The sequence below is a fragment of the Nelumbo lutea genome, chromosome 1 (assembly GCF_056320005.1).
Source record: "Nelumbo lutea isolate HS-2025 chromosome 1, American lotus-T2T, whole genome shotgun sequence".
Taxonomy (NCBI): Eukaryota; Viridiplantae; Streptophyta; class Magnoliopsida; order Proteales; family Nelumbonaceae; genus Nelumbo; species Nelumbo lutea.
In genome coordinates, this window is record NC_142684.1 from 113,448,313 (window position 1) to 113,470,831 (window position 22,519).

Genomic DNA, 22,519 nt, shown 5'->3' on the forward strand with positions numbered 1-22,519 from the left:
AAGATCAAGTAAGTCCAATCGTCATTAATTTCCCCTATTATTTTCTTTTTTTTTTATGTTTCTTTTTTATTTTTTCTTCCGATCATTTTGGTATGAAGTAACTGGTATTGAGTAGTCACCGGAACCGGTGATGAAGCTTTCACCGAGCTATTTTTTGGTGATATTCTTAAAGTCACCCCAGATCACCAAACTGTACTGTAATTTGATTAAAATCTTGTTTTTTTTTTTTTTGTGATTTCTTCAGCGTTTCTAACGACAAAATCATCGCTGCTGCTCCATTCTCGGAACGAAGGGCTGTTTGGCCCGAAGAATCGCCAGGAGGGGTGCCACCGCCGCTGTTTTTCGTTCAAAGGAAGTAGGGGATGAATGAGAGAGAATGACTGCGGCCATTGCTGTTTTGCCCGAATACTGCTCGACGAGACGACGAGCCCTTCGTTCTCTCTCCCTCTCAGCACAGCCGTCGCAGGTGACAACAGCCACCGACGAAGGGCTCCCTCCCTCTCTTTCTCTCTCTCTCTCCATCCCTTCGTTCTCTCTCCCCCATTCACCCTAGTCCCTGTTTCATCACTGCCGCTGCAGCAAGTTGCAGCAGCGGCAGACCCCTCCACGCACTCGGATACAGACGACAAGTGTTATCAGAGCTCTTCGGGCATTCCACCGGACAAGGAGGGAGGAGGGAAACTAATCTGATCCCATATGCTCGGATATGATATCTTCACTCTGGACAACGATGAGTTGTGAGCTCACAAGAAGATAGCACACATCGTCTTGGCTTCCAAGTAGTTCCGGAGTTTCACGGCCAGCGTGAGCAGGAAGCTGGTGGGTGATGGACTCCTGAGCTTGATGCTTCAAGCTGCTAAGCATGGCAACGTCCTGGATTTGGAAGATATATGTTCATAAGGTTTGCATTCGGCAGTGCTGTGGAAGCTGTGTTTGAGCTCTGCTGCTAATGAGATTGCTAAAGCCATCGACCACGGGACGGAAGGTGTGAAGCTGTGGAAGCTGTTGGGTTGGTTGGGGGTCAGGAGTGAGGGGAGACTGGCCAGTGCTCGGAAGATCATAAATCGTCACTTGTTAGAGCACATTTCGTTGAAAAGAGAATAACTGCGCAAAGGGGTGCAGGAAGTGATTTGATAGCCATGTACATGAGCTCTCAAGCTCAAAATGGAGAAAACAAGGCTTACAGTGATCTGTTCCTCAGAGACACTACACTGGGCTTCTTGTTTGCTGGGCGGGACTTGGCGGGAATGTCTCTCACTTGATTCCTCTGGTTGGTTTCCACAACCCCTCGTGTGGAGGAAAAGATCCTAAATGAATTGATACAGTTAAAGAAGAAGAAGAAGGAAGCGGAAGGTGTCATTAGAGATCAAAAGCAGCCATGGGTGTTTGATTAAGAAGATCTAAGGATTTGGTGTATTTCCATGCAGTCATGTGTGAATCCTTGAGGCTGATTCCGCCACTTTCACTCACCAGAAGAGGTGTTATCAAAGAAGATGTACTTCCTAATGGGGAGGGGGAGGTCTTAAAAGAGAGAGTGGAGTGGGGGCTCAGGGTACAAGGGCAATATTGAGTTTTAAAAGAATTGTATAGGTCACGCTGGATCACGTGTGCATATACCCAATTTTCAAATATTAAGGATGCATTTAATCAATTAACTAAACCATAAAAATAGTTTAAGAAATTTATCTATTTTTTTATTATTTTCAAATAATAAACGTCGGGAGATTAAATTTACTGTTTTAGTTTAATTGTGACCGCCGGCCCCTATTTGAGTTTAATTATTTTCGAATTTGCCGGTTTTTGCTGGCATGAAGACATAACCGCTGGAATAAAACCGTCGGTTAAAACCAAATTTCTTGCAGTGAACGTAATGAGCAGTCCCGATTTTACATAGCTGTTATTGACAACTGAAAATCAAGTTTTAGACCCAGATCTAACAAAACAAACTCATATCTAATGAGATCTTTCTTTTCCTTCCAATCTAGCAACTGAAAATTGTTGGACCTATGGCAACAACTAGAAATCCTTAAGCGCTTGAAAGGCGATGTTGGAGACGACCCGAGAGGGGAACGGCATTGGTCATGATAAGGAGAATTATTGCAACGCTTGTAATCCCTATCCCTCTCCGAGCAATATAATTGATTGTGGTAATTGCTACCACAGCAACGGTTAGAAGTTTGTTTAATATCCCTATTGTAAATATAACGAGTGTAAATGGGTACAATGATCTGGCCCCCATTTACACTCTCATTAAACCGATTGTGACTTAGGTTCCATTTGTTTGCAATACAAATGCTGAACTGGAGTATTTATGTATGGTTTGCATTGTTACGTAAAAAAGTAATAATTATCAGATCAAAAATGTATTTTTTGACATTTTTGTATCTGAAAAGATATCACTACTGTACCTATTTTTTTGATATAATTTTACATTCTTTTGATAATCAACTTTTTAACCAAAATTAAGGCATTGGAGCATAAGATAGTTGGAGCATTTAATGATGAGGCTCACATTTAGCATCGATTTCAAACAAATAAGATGAGTGCGAAAACAGTTTAAAGTTGGATCTGTATTTACATTCATGAACTGAAAAGAAAGTAAATATACAGTGTACATATTTGCATTTGCATTGCAACCAAACACAACCTTATTTTCACGATTAAAATTCATTTACACTGCAACCAAACACAGCCTTAATTTCTCTTACAGTTTTCCACACTACCATGCCATTGACATTGTTCAACTCACATAAATGTTTTTTTTTTTTCTTTTCGGTAATGTTGAAGCCTTATTGTGTAGAACTCTAAAAAAAACATTCTATTGAACTCTCCTTTTTTTTTTTTTTTTTCAATAAGGCACTTGCCCCATATCCCTTCATCAAACCAAAAAGGAAAAGAAGGGGAACTTTACCACTATGTAACAAAGTTGCTCATGTGTTAGGTTATCCCATTTTCTTTCTTTCTAGTCAGATTCAAAATATTTGTAATGAGATTGCATTTAAATTTTCAATTCCAGTAGTAAATTTAGTATGAACTTCAAAGTATATGAAATAGACAAGCTAAACATGTATATAAACTTGCTGATATTCAATTACAGAAAGAACAAATAGAGTATGAATGAATTTTAATGAAAAATTCAGCTATACAGCAGCCAAAGCTCTATCCTTTAGTAGAGCCTCGGCCGCTCTCCTTCCCGAAACTAAAGCTCCATCAAAAGTAGCAGAGTTTCGATGGTCACCACAAACATAGACACCCAGTTCAATCTTCGGGTTCTTCATCAGATCGGTTGGTGGGCTCTGGTCCGGCTGTGCAAACCCGATACGGTAGGTTCTCAAATGTTTCCATGAGCCCACGGTTGAACTCCCGAACCAGCCCGAAAGCTCACGAACCACCTCAGATGCCAGATCCTCATCAGAGACACCCTCGTACGTACCGATTAACGAAGCCGATACTAATGTCTTCCCGGGTGGACCGTACGATGGAACCACGTTAGTGGCAAAAAACATGTTATTTACGATTCCCGAACCGGAACCGTTAAGGAACAAAACCGGTTCCCGAACCGGAGCCCGGTCAGCTGAGAAATATAAACAGACCGTACGCCGAGGCCGTCTCTTCCCGGGCCGTCGTCCGGCGATCTTTCCCGCCAAAAGCTTGTCTGCTTCAGGTTCTTCGACTGCTACGATCACTCCTAGCTCGCTCTTCAGGACCTCTCCGCTCTGTAATCTCACGCTCGGGGGGTTGGACTTGGAATTGTCGAAATCGATGGAGACGACCTTAGAGTTCAAGAAGATCGAGCCGGAGGGAAGTTCGGCTGCTAATTGTTCTGGAATTGCAGAGATTCCTTTGGCGGGAAGCGCATTGTCGCCCAAAGCGAGGCACTTGAAGATGAAATCGAACAATCTCGAAGTGGTTTCGAGTTCCCTATCGAAGAAAATCCCTCCGAAGAATGGCCGAAAGAACCGATCAACGATGGACTCAGAAAACCCCGACGTTTTAAGCAAATCAATAATGGGAACCTCATTTGCAGACAATATCTCTTCATCCGATCTACTCAAAACCCTAAGTCTCGTTAACCCGATCAGTAGTTTATCGAGAACGGATCCGATAGGGTTCGCTAGGCTCCTTAGAGCGTCCGGGAAATGCCTCAGCGGATCAGCAACGGTATGGAACCCGCCGTTGTAGTAAACGGAAGCGCCCGAGTAGAATTTCCGGAGATCGAGTGCTTTGTAATCGAGGATCTTCTGTGCTTCAGGGTAGGCAGTAATGAAGATCTGAAACCCTCGATCCAGGATAAATCCGTCGACGACGTCGGTTCTAACGCGGCCGCCGACTCCGTCCGAAGCTTCTAGAAGGACGAAAGGGATATTATCCGAGTGGAGCCGAGTAGCAGCAGCTAACCCGGCGAGCCCAGCTCCAACAACGACAACTCCTGTGCTCTTTTCCGGCGGGAAGTCAGATAACACCGGAGAGTCGACGGAGATTTGAACAGTTCGGGTTCTGAATCTAGCTCGGTGGTTGTGTCTGTGGAGCTCATGAGAAGGAGAAGGAAGCAGCAGGGAAGGATTTGAGAGTGGTAGAGAGAAGCTGAAACTGAAAGTCATGGATGAATTATTTTTTCGATTAATGGGTTATCTTTTGAATTTCGAGAGAGCTAGAAAAACAGGACATGGAGATCACGCTAGGGACCACTGAGGAGTGAAGAGTCGTTCTTTCGAGTCTTTCCTTATCCGTAGAAGGCTCGAAACCACAATTCTGTAAAGAAGGAAGTTGAGATGGCAATTCCGACCCGGGCAATCTCAATTTGCAGGCTTAATGAGTTGATTAAACCAGGGCTGTTAATGGACCGGGCTTGGGTTGGCGTTTCTCAGACCACCCAACTCAACTCAAATTGTGCAGGCTTGCCAAACTAGAGCTGCAAACGATCGAATCGGATCATTGGATTTATGTCATATTCGAATGGAATTCGGTTGTTTCATTGTTTGTAATAGGATATTCAACGGTATAAGTAGGTGCTTGGCATCGTGCTGGGAACGAGTTTAAATCTGCGCCTCACAGCCTGGCGCCCAAAAAACGCCCCACACAATGAAGGCCAGCCAAGTGTCCTCTCACACACATTCTTTCTCAATTCGATGATAACATCATCATTTATGATATTATCATTGAGAGATGTTTTCAATATACGGTAGGGATGTGTTGTGGAACATTGTGGGGCATTCCCTCGTGGGGCGTAGATGTTAACTCTCTCAATTCACCCAAAATGAAAAGTTTATCCCTATTCCCGCTCATACTCTATAAGACTCTCGACTTGTGCTGTATAAATATAACTTGACCCTGCACCTCCTCCATTCAAGTTGGGCAAAAAATCCAGCATCTCTCTCTCAGAGATCACATCTCCGCCCCACAACGCCCCACAGCACATCCTCGCCGTGTATTGGGAACATCTTCCGATGAGGGGCAGCTCCTTGTGGGGCGAAGACGTGACTTCTCTCTCTCATCTTGTCCTAGAAGTTTAGAACCAAATTTGGACTCCATGTGGCCTACCAGCACTAGACAATTGATTATGATGATCATATCATCCTACAGTACCTCTATTATACTATATTTCTTTTTACTTTTTATATTTTTTCCAGCCTTCCTAGTTTGAGTGATTAAAGTTACATGTTAAACTTCAAAATCCTGTTGATTGATTCTCCATTCATCGTGTTAAACAACAATCTCATAAAGAAATCGATAGCTCCTGTTGCTAGGTTAAATAGGTTGAGGGCAACACTGTCAATTTGCTCCTAAGTCGAGGTGTTGTTGAGTAATCCGAGGTCCGGAGTGGCCAAGGACTATCAGGCCGGTCCTACAAAGAATGAAGGAGGACGTCAAAGGCCCCAGGTTGATACCTGAGGTGGAGACTCCAAAGGTCAAGTTAGTACAAGGGAGCTGCAAGGTGGACGAGACCTGAGGCCATGAAGGAGATTAGGAGTTCTCAAGTGTTTGCTCTTGAGTCTAAGTTCCAAAGTTGTAGATGTAGATGTTTACCTTGAGGGGGTTGCCCGTATTTATACTTGAGGCCGCCTGGAGGTAGGTGTGCTTGAATGGTCTGGATGCGGTCTGTACGGGTTGATTGGTCAGGACCGTGATGGTGTGAGTTTGAAAATACAGCCTGAGCTTCTTGGCCTAGACCACCAAGGTGAAGGCTAGCTTCTCTACCTCGGGATATCCGGTCTCAGTGTCATAGAAGACCTTGCTGGCGTAGTAGATTGGTCTTTGCACTCCATCTTCTCTAATAAGTACCAAGTTGATGGTCTCGTCCCTAGCCGAGAGGTATAAGTTCAAGACGTCTCCTAGGAGTGGCCGAGTGAGGAGGGGAGGAGAGGCAAGGTAGGACTTCAATTCTTTGAAGGCGTGTTGACACTCTTCCGTCCATTAGAAGTCTTTCAATTTCTTGATGGCCTAGAAGAAGGGTAGGCAATGATCGACCGACTTCGATATGAAGCACCTGAGGGCGGCCACTCGGCCAGTGAGCCTCTAGGTTTCCTTCATTGACCAAGGTAGTGTCATATCCAAAATAGCTTGGATCTTCTCTAGGTTGGCCTCTATACCTCGTTGTGTAATGACAAAGCCTAGGAACTTGCCTGATGTGACACCAAAGGCACACTTACTAGGGTTGAGATTCATGTTGTATTTTCGCAAGGTGTCAAAGGTCTCATCTAAGTTCGAGGTGTGTTGGTCTACTTTCAGGCTCTTCACCACCATGTCGTCAATGTAGGATTCGACATTTCTCCCCATCTGGTGCTTGAAGACTTTGTTTACGAGGCGTTGGTAGGTTGCTCTTACATTCTTGAGGCCGAAGGGCATAACCTTGTAATAATATGTGTCGTGCTTGGTAATGAACAAGGTCTTCTCCTCGTCCTCGGGGTGCATCTTGATCTGATTGTATCTAGATAAGGCATCCATGAAGTTGAGCAACTCATACCCTACGGCAGCGTCGACGAGGTGGTCTATCCTTGGCAATGGAAAACTGTCTTTGGGGCAGGATCGGTTGAGGCCTGTGAAGTCAATACAGATTCACCTATTCTCATTAGCTTTCTTTACTATAACCACATTGGACAACCAGTTAGGGTAATATACATCTCAGATGAAGCCGACATCAAGTAACTTGTCAACTTCCTCTCCTATATCATTCCATCTCTTCGGTGCAAAGTTCCTCTTTCTTTGCTGAATTGGCCTAGAGCTCAGGTCCACACTCAGCCTATGAGTAATGACTGAGGGTCAATTTTGGGTATGTCAGCAGCAACCAAGCAAAGATGTTGGCATTAGTTCTGAGGAAATTTACCAATTCAGTGTTGAACATACAATTTATCTATAATTTTTTAGGTTTTTGTGATGAGAATAAAAATTATCATATTTTTATCCCCAAATATTCAGTCTTTTATACTTAATTAGTACTTAATTGGACTCATTATTCTTGTATTTCAATTCAGGGCAAGCAATAAGGTGACAGGAGGGAAACAAGGCTAATCAGATGATTTTGCATAGTTTTGGCACCCTTCAGTAATCTGGGCATAACTCTCACATCCTGACTCCGATTGGGATGATTCAAAATGAACCGGAAAGATAAGGGATAACTCCACAACTTTTATGTTTTGGGCTTTGATAGATTCGGTCTGCATCGAGTTCAAAATCGGGCCTGAATTCGAATAAAAGCCTTATAGCAACCCAATTTATTAAAGAAGCCCAACTCGAATTCGAGAATAAAGAATCCTATCAGATTTAAATTTCAATTGTAATTCTAGAAAGATAAAAGATTGAGATTACTAGATAGGATAGGATAGGATTAGATCTAATTAGGACTTTCTATTTTTAAGAAAGAACTCCTAAGAGGATTTGGACACAACCCCTCCTCCTAAAGCTATATAAAGGGGGGGGGGGGGGCGAACTAGCTTTTGGAGCATCAAGCATTCAACCTCTCTCTCTGAAGCAATCAAGAAGACAATCAAGAAAGCTTCAAGAAGGAGATCAACAAGGCAAGAAGGCTTCAAGAAGGAGGTGGCGGCAAGGAGAAGACAAGATCTCAACTTCAAGGGCGACGTCATGATTTTTTTCTTACCCCTTGTTTGTTTTATTTCCTTTATCATGAATTAATTTATTTGTATCTAGGGCTGTGGGAAGCCTAATCACAACAAGGAATTGATTTTTATTCTGATTTATCAAAGATTGTTATTTTCATATTGTATGAATTATTATGCATAATGCGATTAAGAGCTTGGCCACCTCTTAATTGATTTGGTTTATATGAATGAATCGAGAGAAGAATTCACATAATCGACTGAATAATTCATAGTATGAATTGAATGGTATATTGAGATATATTACATTATTCATCTAATGATATAAGTTTTTCATAGAACTTAATACATTTCTATCATGAGAACTCTAGTCGAGAGATCGAAGGGTTACTTGATAGAGGTAGGTTTGATATATCCTGAGAGAGAATATTAAATAATTTTAGAAAAACTTCAGCTTATGAAAATAATAAATTCTCTTGGTTAATCTAATAAATTGATATCCATTAGAGAGGTTTGGTGGACCAACAGTCCTAGCGCTTCTAATTAGATCGTTGCAAGTTTTGTCATTGATTGCCCTTATTTTTATTTTTGTTTCTTCTATTCTTAATTTTCAGTAGTTCTTATTGTTAGATCTGAAATTCGATTGTCCAAATAATTAAGGAAGGCTATAGTTCTAATACTTATTTTGTTAAATCCTCGTGGGAATGATATCTTTATACTACTTGATAACTAGTGCACTTGCCAGGGTTATATAATTATAACTATCACTTTGCATGGATTCTTATGCAGGTTTTATTCAATATTGCCCTAATTTAGCTTAATGACAAGAAAGATTTCAGGGGTAATCAATTCAAGAAAAAGAAGGCAAAATGTAAGAAAATAAGGCAAAAAAATATCAAATTCAGCCCAACTCAGCCATGGAAGCAAGAGAGCATAATTCGGCCCAAGTAATGCAAGTTAATTCCTTGGGAAAACCTAAGAAAAGAAGCCTAGCAAGGAGAAAATTTTGGCCCAGCAAGAGGAGGCCCATTCTTAACCCAAAGAATAACCTAAAATATAGCTAATATGTGCTAAGAAGGATCTTAATTGCAGCCCAAATAGCAGCCCAAAGGAGCTAGGGGCGACAACCCTTAGAAGGTTCTTGAGAGAGCACTCTAGAAGGTTCAAAGGGGGTGTAATACACCCCATTCTAGAGGCTTCAAGAAGGGGCAAGAGCTCCCTTGAAAATCTATATAAAGAGGCCTCTAGAGGGGGGAGAGGTATTCATTTGTTTGAGTTCAAGGCTCTCCCATCCCTTAGGGTTCGAACACCTTGAAGAGAAGAAGAGAGGAAGAACTAGGCACAAGAAGGAGAAGGAAAAGGGTTGAAGGAGTTCAAGCTAGCAAGAAGAGAAGAATGTGAGTTTGAATTTAGGGAATATTGATTCAGAGATCTTATGTAATAATTCCTTTTAGTTTCATCTTCCTTTGGTTCGAATTCAGCTTCTTTTGATGTAAAATTTTCTCTCTCCCTCTTCCTTTCTTTCTTGTTGAAATTAAGGCTGTAAAATTTCAGATTAAGTAATCAATTTCTTTCTCATTCGAATGGATCTGATTTGTTCTTGATGCTTCTTGAATAGAGGGCGATTCTAGAGTAGATTAGCCAATTTATCTTTCAAAACTCATATATGAAATCTTAGATATGAGATTTGTAAGAACTGAATTGCTTGAAAGAGAATTCATATCTTCAATTTTCAAGTTGGCCAATTTGATCTAATGCTTGAAATTCTCAGAGTGCTTGAGAAAGACTCTAGGAATTCAGATCTACTATTCAAGAACTGAATTGCACGCAATGTTGGAGATAGCTTGCACAATTCAGTTGGTGATCAATTCAGATTTGAATTCGATGCCTTAGATGTGTATGAACATGCACTTGAAAAATTCTATTCATAACCTTGGGGTTTCACCAAACCAAAGCTTAATCATGGCCTATTCGAATGACTCAAGTTGATTGATTGCTGAATCTTGAAATTTGGGTTTTATTGCCTACTCTTCTAACTTGAATTGAAGGCATTTGAGCCAATGTTTTAGGTAGATTTTAGCTTAGGATTTTAGTTTTTGAATAAAGTTATATTGCATTGTTAATTAGATAAGAATTGATCAATTTAGTATTGGTAGTTGTTTCTTAAATCCTCGTGGGAACGATAATCTATTCACTACTTTACTACATGAACAGCTAGTGCACTTGCTAGTGTCACAATGAGCCACATCAAGTTTTTGGCACCGTTGCCGGGGATTTATGGAAGCAATATTAGGAAACATTGGGAATTCTTAATCTAGTTTCATTCAGCATTGCATTCATAGATGGTTTTCAATGCTTCAATTTACATTTCAGCCTTGGATGCAACAGTTGTATTGATTTAGCTATGTTTCTTCTTTCTTTGTTAGATTAATTCATTCCTTTGTTTCAGCTTTATTTTTATAGAAGTAGATCTGATTTCTTTTCAATTTTGGACATGTTATCTTCAAAAGGAAAAAAAAGGAGAAAAAAATTTATAAAACATGAGTGTTACAGATCTGAGTTGCATTCAACACTCAGATCTACAAAACTCAGACCTGTAGCACTCAGCCGAAAAGACTTAGTTATTTTGTTGTTTTAGCCTTTTATTCTTCCATTGCAAAAAGAAAAAAAATTAGAAAATGAAAAAAAAAAAGAATTGAATGAATGAAAGTAGGGCAATTGAGAATTCAGATCTAAACTCAGACCTGAGTTCAGATCTAAATTCTGCTGTTGCAGAAACTTGAACCGATGCAAGTTGAGGTGAATTGGGTGCCATCACTATCCCAACTCACCCTATGATACATCTGACATACCCCAAAGGTAATTGAAAAGAAAATGAATGAGAAAAAAATTTCTGATCTGAACTGGTACAGATCTGAACTGCAGTTGAGGACTGAACTGATACAGAGCACATTTTGGATTTTGGGTGAATTGATCATTTGCTTTATCCACTTGTAACTGAGCTAAATTAGCTGAGGATATGTGTGTTTGAATTTTATAATTGAGGTGTCTCAGATATTTAATAAAAAACAACACTTTCCAAGTATTTTCTATTAGCATTCAGATCCATAGCAGGGCTGCTACAGTACAATAGTTAGCAGACCTGATTTCAGGTCAGGTTTGTGCTTTCAACCACCCGCACACACTCTTGGATATTCCTTGCGAAATTTCAATTTTTTTTTTCTATGGTGGCCAGCTCTGATGTCTATTGAGAATGGATATGAGGTCTGATATGAACTTGAACTCAGATCTACTCTACAACCTGCTAATTTTCAGCAGTAGCAATGCCAATAATGCAGACCTGTTTTTAGGTTTATGCAAAAGTTGTGTGGACCGAATAGCTTGATATACATAAATTAGAAAGCTATGGGTTGATATGGTTGATATGAACTAATATACACTTGTATGGACTTGTAAGAAATCTGAAGCAAAACATGGGCTGAATTAACTGTGGGCTGAACTGCTGCCATTAATCCAAATTGCATCAGTACATACAGGTTGTATGCATTGCAGACCTGATTTCAGGTCTTAGAAATTCTTTGAGATTATGAGTCATACAATTGCAGAGCTTAAAACCCTTAAATCAAGCCTAACTCGGGTCTGGTTACAGTTTATTTCAGGTCCTCTTCATATATTTTAAGATTTCAGCTCATATCTGATATCAACCCTACAGTATAACAGATATGATACCATCCCTAATTGATGTATCCTTGAGTGCAGCATATTTTTTTTTTCTTTTTTTTTTTTTCAGATCCACTGTCCTAGCATCTGGTAGTTGTTGTATATGATTGAATAAATAGCCGTGTATTTGATTTCAGCTGCTTTAAAAAATCACAATACCCACTGATTTCAGTATCAGTGTCCACTGTAATTTCAGATCTGAACTCAGATCCAAAGGTGGTTGTTCTCAATAGGTAAGTTTGCAGATCTGATTTCAGGTCTCTGCAATCAATTGAGGCATACAAGACATACAAGTTGGGACTTGAAAGAGAAGTCTTAAGCTCTTGAGTTCAAACTTATTTCAGACTTAATTGCATAAGATTTCAGACCCACTTATTGATATTGGGTTTTTTTCTTGTAAGTAACTGTTCTCAAAAGCTAAGATTTCAGGGCTGATTCTATAAGGTTAGAGCCTGAAGAGCAGCCTAAAGATCCTAAATTCAACAATGATTTCAGATCTGTTTATAGTAGATCTTAGATATGTTTACTTCTATTCATTTAAGTTTAGAACAATGTGTAATAAACTCCATTGCTAATTTAGCTAGCTCTCTTTTCCATTGATGATCTACTTCACACTTGAAGGCTGGTCTAAGTTTTAGTAATGGAGCTATGTTTTTCTAGTTTGCAAATTTCAATATATATATATATGTAGAAAATGAAAAAAAAAGAAAATAACTTGGGTTATGTGTTATTTTATACATCAACAATTTTTTTATTGCTTGGCTTTTGATACTTATTCTTGAATTTTTCTTGTGGATAGAATTTAGACTTCTTAACTTTGTAAATTTATCTTTAACTTGTAAATTGCTGCTAGATTAGGATTACTGATTGGTTAAATTATTTGCATTCTTTTGGATTGTGTATAGTAGTCTTTTTATTGCTTGGTTCAGATTATTTAGAACAAAGCTCCTGATCACTCAAGTTTGAATTCATTTCTAGCAAGAAGAGGCTTCCCACCAAAGTATCCATTTTATTATCCAGGGAGTCCTCTATTCACCCTTCTCTTACTTGATATTGCTCTTGTTGGTTTCATTATGATTACCTAATTGATGAACCTACAATTTATCTATAACTTTTGAGGACTTTAGCATGGATTTTTATGCCGGTTTTATTAAATTTTGCCTTAATTTAGCTTAATGCTAAGAATAAGTTTTAGGGGTAATTAATCAAAGAAAATGAAGGAAAAAGGCAAGAAAAGAAGGTTTAAAAAGACCAAATCCAACCCAGCCCGGTTGTGGAAGCAAGAGAGAGCACTTCGGCCCAAGAAGAGCAAGTGGATTCCTTGAGAAAACTCAATAAAAGAAAGCCTAGCTAAGAGTAGAATTCGGCCCAGCAAGGAAGGTCCATTCTCAGCCCAAAAGAGCAGCTCAATGTATAGGTATCATGTGCTAAGAGAGAGCCTAAGTGTAGCCCAATTAGCAGCCCTTAGGAAGCTTTCAAGAGAGCTCTAGAAAGCTCAAGAAAGGGGTGTAATACACCCCATTCTAGAGGCTTCAAGAAGGGGCAAGAGCTTGTTAGACAGTTTTGTATGCCCTTAGCTTCAATCAAAATTGATGTATTTTATGAGTTTATTGTAAATGAATAAAAGTACATATTTGATTCATGTTCCCTTGGTATGTTTCTGTGTATTACCCTTAAACTGGACACTTATTGAGACTCGTGTTAGTTTAGAATGTTCACAGCTAGTGGGTTGGCCTGGGGAGACCTATCCTGACAAAGCTGACACTGTGGTGCCACCAAGTCGGTTGGGGTGGCTTGTCTTAGCTACCGGGGTGAGACCCTAGGCACATACAGTGTGGGATTAATTGAATCTTTGAACTGGACCACATTTCCAGTATTGCCCTGGACCTTGGAGATTGATGAGAAAAACTAAAAAGTTACACCCGATCCCTAGACTCAATTATGATACTGCACTAGGTGTCGGATCGGGTTGTCTTTGATGTACCAATCAATGAGATCCTTAGCGGGGGTCAAAACCTGGGTATGTTAGGACAATCCGAGAATTCATCTGAGTGGGTGATCATAGTGATAGGATCAGCCCCTTTGTCGGACAAAGGTAATGATCGGGGATGCGCTCTCATTGTTGGAAACCAAGACTGCCGACAGCCGATTTCAACCGTTGAAATTTGTTTTGCAAAATATATTTTATATGAGATATAAAAGTATATATATTATTGTTTCTAAAATGTTTGCAAAAGGTTTTAATTCCCGGGATCCATATAAGTGGAGAGTGCAACACTATTCCTTGCAGCCGAGGGAGAGGTCCTCTCTTGTCGGGCAGTGTATGATCATTATGGGCTGAGAGGTTAAGTGTAAGACCATTGAGGATAATACCTGATGGGCTAATCTTGCATCTGCCCACAGTCCCTGGGTGTTACAAGGTGGCTTGGCCCAGGGACCACTTAGGGTAAGTGTTGGGCCCATAGAGCCCATTTGATGGGTTTCAGGGGGTGCACTGTCTTAACAGTGTATTCGACCAGGCCTTGTAGCAAAGGCTGGTCCGAACCCATGTGGCTGATGTGTAGATCAATGCTTGGGTCCCACGCCATACAAGAAAGCCCAACTGGGCAGCAGTTAGGAAGGTTAAGTGAGCACATAAGCTTAATGGGCCTAAAGCCCATTTCGAACTGGGCTATTAATTTAGTTAATTAAAGTGGCGAATTCTGAGATGGATTAGTAGTTAGGATAGGGTCTTAATCCTATCCACTCAGAGAGTCCAGATCTGAATGTGATTCAGATCTAGAAACCTCCTAATAAGATTAGGATAAAGCTAATTTAATCTGCAGATAAGATAAGGGTTTATCCTTATCACTAGAAGAGAAGGCTGATCCAAATATGATTTGGATAAGCACCTCCTAATGGGATTAGGAGCTGATCTTTTCAAGTTAACAAAAAGAAGGAGGGGGCGGCAGCCTTGAGAGAGACCAACAAGAAACACATCAGATCCTCTTTAGTGCTGAAATCAAGAAGAGATAATTCTGCACCCTACGAATACTCTCTTGCCGCCCTGTTTGCCAGTTCGATCTCCAGCTGTGGGAGAAGTCATGATTGGATCTTGACATCAATTCTTTGAGAAAGGACTGAAAAGGGAAGTTGTGCTCACGTTCCATCCTGCTGTTTCTTGTGAAGGACAGAGTTCTTTGGAAGAACACTGCTGATTCTGTTCCATCCTGCACTGCGCCATCTTTAGTGGGAGCAGTCTTTGGATCCTTCCTTGGGCGTGAACACCTTCATTGGGAGACATTACTTCTCCGTATCAGGTATTATTCTCTCCCATTCCTTTTGGTTCAGATCTGGTTCAGTTTAAGGTTCAAGATTAATCATTGAAAATATGATTTTCTAAATAGGGAATGTGATTCCCAGTTGAAGGGAGAGAAAAATTTTTGAAATTTGCCTCTTATTCCGCAATCTTTGGGCGTCCATGGGATGGATCTCTCATTCCCTTCAGAGCCCCCTTGAAAAACTATATAAGGAGGCCTCTAGGAGGGGGGAGAGGTGTTCAATTGCTTGAGAGGAAGGCTCTCCCACTCTTAGAGGTTCGGCCACCTTGAGAGAAGAGAAGAAAAGAAGGTTAGGCGCAAGGAAGAAGAAGAAGAAGGGCTGAAGGAAGTTCAAGACAAGCAAGCTAGAAGAGAAGGTGAGTTCGAAATTGGGGGTTTGTGATTCAAAGATCATTTGTAATAACTTAATTGTAGTTTCATTCTCCTTTAATTTGAATTATGTTTCTTTGTTATATTTTCTTTCTTCTTTCTCCTTCTTCCATTTTTCCTTGATGTATTTTAGCTTATAAAATTTCAGTTTAGCAATCTAATTCTTTTTGATTCATTTGAATGGTCATGAATTGTACTTGGAGTTTCTTGAATAAGGGTGTTTTTGTAGATTAATTTGGCCAACTAACATTCAAAACTCAGATCTGAGATTGCAAGATCTGAATTGCTTGAAAGAGAATTCAGATCTGCAATTTTCAGATTGGCCGAATGGATCTAAGGCTTGGAATTCCTAGAGTGCTTGAGAGAGACTCTAGGAATTCAGATCTACTATTCAAGAACTGAATTGGATGCAAGATTAGAGATAACTTGCACAATTCAGTTGGTGATCAATTCAGTTTTGAATTGATGCCTTAGAAGTGTTTGAAGAAATGCATGCATGGGGATTAGATTCTTGTTAGAGTTAGAAGAATTGTCACTCATGCATAGGATGAACATGCGCTTGAGAGAGGTTGTTCATGACCTTGGGGTTTCACCAACCAAGGCTCAATTATGATTTATTCGAATGATCCAAATTGATGGATTGCTGAATTCTGAGATTGAAATTTACTACTTACTCTTCTAACCTGATTTGAAGGCAATTGGACCAATGATTTAGATAGATTTTAATTTAGGATTTTTAGCTTTCATTAAAGTTTTGATTTATTTGTTAATCAGATAAGAAGTACTCAATTTAGTATTGATACTTGTTTTCTAAATCCTCGTGGGAACAATACTTCACTCACTACTTTATTACTTGAACGGCTAGTGCACTTGCTAGTGTCACAGTGAGCCACACATCAAGTTTTTGGCACTGTTGCCGGGGATTTAGGGAAGCAATATTAGGAAACATTGGGCATTCTTAATCTGATCTCATTCAGCATTGCATTCATAGTTGGTTTAATTTGCTTAATTTTTCATTTCAGCTTGGATTGCAATTGCTGTACTACTGTAGTTGTGCTTTAGTAGATTACTTTCTCTTCCTTGTTTCAGTTTAATTTTAATAAAGGGAGACCTGTTTTCCTTTCTATCTTGAAGTTATTGTCTTCTAAAAGAAAAAAAAATTAAAAAAGCTTAATGTTGCAGATCTGAGTTGCATTCGGCACTCAGATCTGCTATAGCAGTACTGCAGCACTCAGCTGAGAAAATATGTTTATGTTTCAGCCCTTTATCTTCTTTTTCTTTCATCACAAAAAAAAAAAAGAAAAAAAAATATAGAAATTGAAAAAAAAAGGAGAGAGAGAACCATATAACCAAAAGAATGGAAACCAAGGATTCGGATCAGAACTCAGACCTGAGTTCAGATCTGAGTTTTGTTGTAGCAGATCTGCAACAGTTCAGATCTGAGTTCCCTTGAACTCAGACCTGAACTGATGTAACTTTCAAGGCTAATTGGGGGTTAGCACCACCCCAATACACCCTAGAACAAATCTGCTATCTCCCAAAAACAACTGGATAGCATTGGGTAAAGAAATTCAGATCTGAACTGGGGCTGTGAATAGAGAAGGATACAGGGCAGACTTTGCAATGTTAGATAACTTGTACTATGATCTTTTTTTGAGCTGATTTGGTTGAGGAAAAGTGTGTTTATTTTGAGAAATTTTTTTTTGAGGCCTCAATAGTTTTAATGCAATGCAACACCTCCACACATTTTTCTATTTCAGACTTCTCTTCTGATATTGCAGATCTGCAACAGTTCAGATCTGAGTTCATCAGAACTCAAACCTGAATTGATGCAATCATGAGGTGAATTGGGAGCCATCATCACCCCGACTCACCCTATTATCCATCTGCACGCCCCAAAATAATTGGATAGTAAAGAAGGGCATTTAAGACCATAACTCAGATTTGTATAGCAGTGGAACTCAGATCTGAGTTTAGTTATCACTTTGGTTGTTACAGATCTGCAACCGTTCAGATCTGAGTTCATTTGAACTCAGACCTGAACTGATGCAATTTTGAAGGGAATTGAGTATCATCACCACCTAATTCACCCTAGGGGAGTTATGGTGTTCCCCCAAAAGCACTTTGGTAGCAGCATCTGAACTAATTCAAATCCGGATTGCAGTTGAGGACTGAACCAGAACTTTGAATTTTTGATGAACTGTTGTTTCTGCTCTATGCACTTATAACCAAGCTAATGTATCGGAGGAGATGTATGTTTGAATTAAAAATTTGTGATACCTCAGATATCTAATGAAAAGCAGAGCTTCCTAAGTGTTTCTAGTAAGTTCAGACCTAGCAAAGCTGCTACCTACTATAGCAAGGCTGAACTAGGGCAGGTTTTGAACAGGTTTGTATTACAATTAACATTACTAAATTGACATTGTGAATTGTCCTAGGCTGATCTTTGAAATTTTTTTTCAAGTTAGATAGCTCTGATTTCAGCTGTGCATGAATAGAAAGTCTAGCAGATTTGAATGGGTGTGTGCAGCCATGTGTACTACATTCCAATAAGTGTATATTCCATCAAGGGCTACATTGATGGAGCCATGTTTCTTCTCTTGATACTTGATTGTTCCATCCTTAGTTTCAGTTTTAATGTAGCTTATGCAAATCAAATTTATCTTCTTCTTTTGGTTCTAAAAAAAAAATATTAAATCACAAAATGAGTTCAGATCTGAATTGCATTCATCAATCAGACCTGCACTCATCCAAAAAGATTTTGGTTGCATTGTTGTATTTTGTTTTAGTTTTCTTCCTTTAAAAAAATAAAGAAAAGAAAAATAGAAAAAGAAAAGAAAAAGAAAACAATGAAAGAATAGCATGTGAGCTTTCAGATCTGAAACTCAGATTTGAAGTTCAGATCTGAGTTCAGCCGGTTGCAGGACTGCATTCTGCTAGGTTCAGATTTGAGTTCATCTGAACTCAGACCTGAACCCACTCAATTCTGATGTGAATTCGGGTAGTGACAACACCCAATTCACAATTTGATGCATCAGACTTGCCTCATTGATGAAAATTTAAGCCATGAATGGTAAAATCAGATCTGAAGTGCATGAGAATCTGAGGCAGTATAAGCACATGATCTGAAGTTTTTGTGAACTTGATGTTTTGCTATCTTTTAAATCACTAGCACCCGATCTGAATTGGCTGTGGATTGATGTTTGGATTGGATTAGGACTGATGTTTGTGAGGCCTGAAAGGTCTAAAAAGAGCCTCATATTTTTGATGTACTAGCATTCAGATCTGAATCAAGGCTGCTTACAGTATAAAGTTGCAGATCTGATTTTAGGTCTCTGCATTCAATTGAGGCATACAAGACAATTAAGTTGGGACTTGAAAGAGAAGTCCTAAGCTCATGGGATCAGACTTATTTCAGACCTAACTGCAACAAATTTTAGACCTACTTATTGATATTAGGTTTGGAGTTTTTGTAAGTGACTATTCTCAAAAGTTAAGTTTTCAGATCTGATTTTTTTTTTTTTATGGTTAGAACTTGAAGAGCAGCCTAAAGATCATAAATTCAGCAATGATTGTAGATCTCTTTACAGTAGATGTTAGATATGTTTACTTCTATTTAGTCTAGAATAGTGTGTAATAATATCTATTGCTAATTTAGCTAGCTTTTTTTTTCATTAATGATCTACTTCACACTTGAATGCTGGTTTTCAGTAATGGAGCTCTGTTTTTCTTGTTTAAAGAGAGAGAGAGAGAGAGAGAGAGAGAGAGAGAAAAGAGTGAAGCAAATGACTTTGGTTTGTCTTATTAATTACTTGGCTTTGTAAATTTTTCTTATATAGCTGGTAGATTAGGATTACTTACATTCTTTTGAATTGTGAATAGTAGTCTTTTTTATTATTTGGTTTAAATTATTTTTAGTTAGAACAAAGCTTTTGATCTCTGTTGCAAGTAAATTCTAGCAGAAAAGGCTCCTACCAAAAGAACTCTTGCATATCTGGAAATTAATCTTCAGGAAATCCTCTTTACCCTTCTCTTTACTTGGTATTTCTCTTGTTGGTTTTATTGTGATCCCCTAACACTAGGAACATTGAGGACAATGTTCATCTTAAGTGTGGGGGAGTGAGCCCGAGGCTAGGGTATGGGGGCTGAAACCATGCACCTCATTCACCCCAACACACATATGCAGGCAATGACATAACCAAAAAAAGACTGGAACTCCCAAGTTCATTACTATTTATTTGATGATTTTTAAGAAGGAATTCAATAAGTTGAGGGAGACTGATGTACTTGTTAAGTTTTTATTCTTGTGAATAACCCAGTTTGATATATGCATGAGAAAAGGAGAGCTGAATATGCCTTTCAGCATGACTAGCCCTAACTTCCTTCATGTGTATGGAAGCCCTTGATTTCATTGTTAATGGTCAAGAAAGCTAGTGCACATCTGAAGTGTTGATTCTTGAGGTTCAATAATTGCAAAGAAGGACAAAAGCCCAATTTGACTCCGCTATTTTGAGCTGAATAGTAAAACTAGCAGCTCAGAACATGAGTCCTATTTACCTACCTCAAGTAAGTGACCAGTGTGAGATGGAGCATAAGATGCACTCACACCAAAAAAAAAATAAAATAAAAGAGAGAGAAAAGTGTGTGAGATGGAGAATAAAATGCACTCACACCGGAAAAAAAAAAGAAGAAGAAGAAAAGGGTGAGATGGAGCATAAGATGCACTCACCCTTAGAAATAAGTAATTGTGGTGACACCTGAGGTTCAAAGGGGCACTCTAAAGTTGAACTCTCATTGAGATTTAGTTACAGATGTGAAACTTAGTGAAATTTGATTATTAACTTTGACAATTAAGGAGCTGATTTATATATGAATTAGGAGTGAAGGCTAGACTATGATGAAATTCATATTCTCCTTTCCTTGGATCTGATACATATCTTAAATGGTAATTTACAAGAATAAGAGTTGAGCACTTACAAAAGTTCCCCGACTACTCAATGCATTTCTATCTTAAAAAGTTCACCAGGTAAATGGTGAGAACAGAAGGGGGGAATGTTAAGTTTATGGCTGATGTCTTTGTTTGAGGACAAGCAAAAGCTTAAGTGTGGGGGTATTTGATGAACCTACAATTTATCTATAACTTTTGAGGACTTTAGCATGGATTTTTATGCCAGTTTTATTAATTTTTGCCTTAATTTAGCTTAATGCTAAGAATAAGTTTCAGGGGTAATTAATCCAAGAAAATGAAGGAAAAAGGCAAGAAAAGAAGGTTCAAAAAGACCAAATCCAACCCAGCCCGGTTGTGGAAGCAAGAGAGAGCACTTCGGCCCAAGAAGAGCAAGTGGATTCCTTGAGAAAACCCAAGAAAAGAAAGCCTAGCTAAGAGTAGAATTCGGCCCAGCAAGGAAGGTCCATTCTCATCCCAAAAGAGCAGCTCAATGTATAGGTATCATGTGCTTAGAGAGAGCCTAAGTGCAGCCCAATTAGCAGCCCTTAGGAAGCTTTCAAGAGAGCTCTAGAAAGTTCAAGAAAGGGGTGTAATACACCCCATTCTAGAGGCTTCAAGAAGGGGCAAGAGCCCCCTTGAAAAACTATATAAGGAGGCCTCTAGGAGGGGGGAGAGGTGTTCAATTGCTTGAGAGGAAGGCTCTCCCACTCTTAGAGGTTCGGCCATCTTGAGAGAAGAGAAGAAAAGAAGGTTAGGCGCAAGGAAGAAGAAGAAGAAGGGCTGAAGGAAGTTCAAGACAAGCAAGCTAGAAGAGAAGGTGAGTTCGAAATTGGGGGTTTGTGATTCAAAGATCATTTGTAATAACTCAATTGTAGTTTCATTCTCCTTTAATTTGAATTCTGTTTCTTTGTTCTATTTTCTTTCTTCTTTCTCCTTCTTCCATTTTTCCTTGATGTATTTTATCTTGTAAAATTTCAGTTCAGCAATCTAATTCTTTTTGATTCATTCGAATGGTCATGAATTGTACTTGGAGTTTCTTGAATAAGGGTGTTTTTGTAGATTAATTTAGCCAACTAACCTTCAAAACTCAGATCTGAATTCTCAGATCTGAGATTGCAAGATCTGAATTGCTTGAAAGAGAATTCAGATATGCAATTTTCAGATTGGCTGAATGGATCTAAAGCTTGGAATTCCTAGAATGCTTGAGAGAGACTCTAGGAATTCAGATCTACTATTCAAGAACTGAATTGGATGCAAGATTAGAGATAACTTGCACAATTCAGTTGGTGATCAATTCAGTTTTGAATTGATGCCTTAGAAGTGTTTGAAGAAATGCATGCATGGGGATTAGATTCTTGTTAGAGTTAGAAGAATTGTCACTCATGCATAGGATGAACATGCGCTTGAGTGAGGCTGTTCATGACCTTGGGGTTTCACCAACCAAGGCTCAATTATGATTTATTTGAATGATCCAAATTGATGGATTGCTGAATTCTGAGATTGAAATTTACTACTTACTCTTCTAACCTGATTTGAAGGCAATTGGACCAATGATTTAGATAGATTTTAATTTAGGATTTTTAGCTTTCATTAAAGTTTTGATTTATTTGTTAATCAGATAAGAAGTACTCAATTTAGTATTGATACTTGTTTTCTAAATCCTCGTGGGAACGATACTTCACTCACTACTTTATTACTTGAACGGCTAGTGCACTTGCTAGTGTCACAGTGAGCCACACATCACTAACACTAGGAACATTGAGGACAATGTTCATCTTAAGTGTGGGGGAGTGAGCCTGACTGAAACCATGCACCTCATTCACCCCAACATGAGTCTTGTTAAGTTTTTATTCTTGTGAATGACCCAACTTAGTATATGCATGAGAAAAATGGGGAGTTGAATATGTCTTTCAGCATAACTAGCCTTAACTACCTTCATGTATATGAAAGCACTTGATTTCATTATTAATGGTCAAGAAAGCTAGTGCACATCTGAATTGCTGATACATGAGATTTAAACATTGCAAAAAGGACAAATTGACTCCGCTATTTTGAGCTGAATAGTAAAACTAGCAGCTTAGAACATGAGTCTTGTTATGTACCTC

The 22,519-nt window shown here is 39.1% G+C and overlaps 1 protein-coding gene and 1 pseudogene across 1 annotated transcript; one reads left to right on the plus strand and one right to left on the minus strand.

The window, feature by feature from the left end:
* The first annotated feature begins 558 nt into the window (after positions 1–558).
* On the plus strand, positions 559–1,650 carry LOC148876888 (cytochrome P450 86B1-like; annotated as a pseudogene).
* A 1,347-nt stretch (positions 1,651–2,997) lies between these two features.
* Positions 2,998–4,794, minus strand: LOC148876889 (FAD/NAD(P)-binding oxidoreductase family protein). The gene has a single exon (XM_088981268.1). It carries the CDS (start codon positions 4,599–4,601, stop codon positions 3,141–3,143), a length of 1,461 nt encoding a protein of 486 aa, XP_088837394.1. The 5' UTR covers positions 4,602–4,794; the 3' UTR covers positions 2,998–3,140.
* Positions 4,795–22,519: the final 17,725 nt, after the last annotated feature.

Coding starts and splice junctions, on each gene's coding strand:
- LOC148876889 (XM_088981268.1), bottom strand. CDS start 4,601: ATGACTTTCAGTTTCAGCTTCTCTCTACCACTCTCAAATCCTTCCCTG.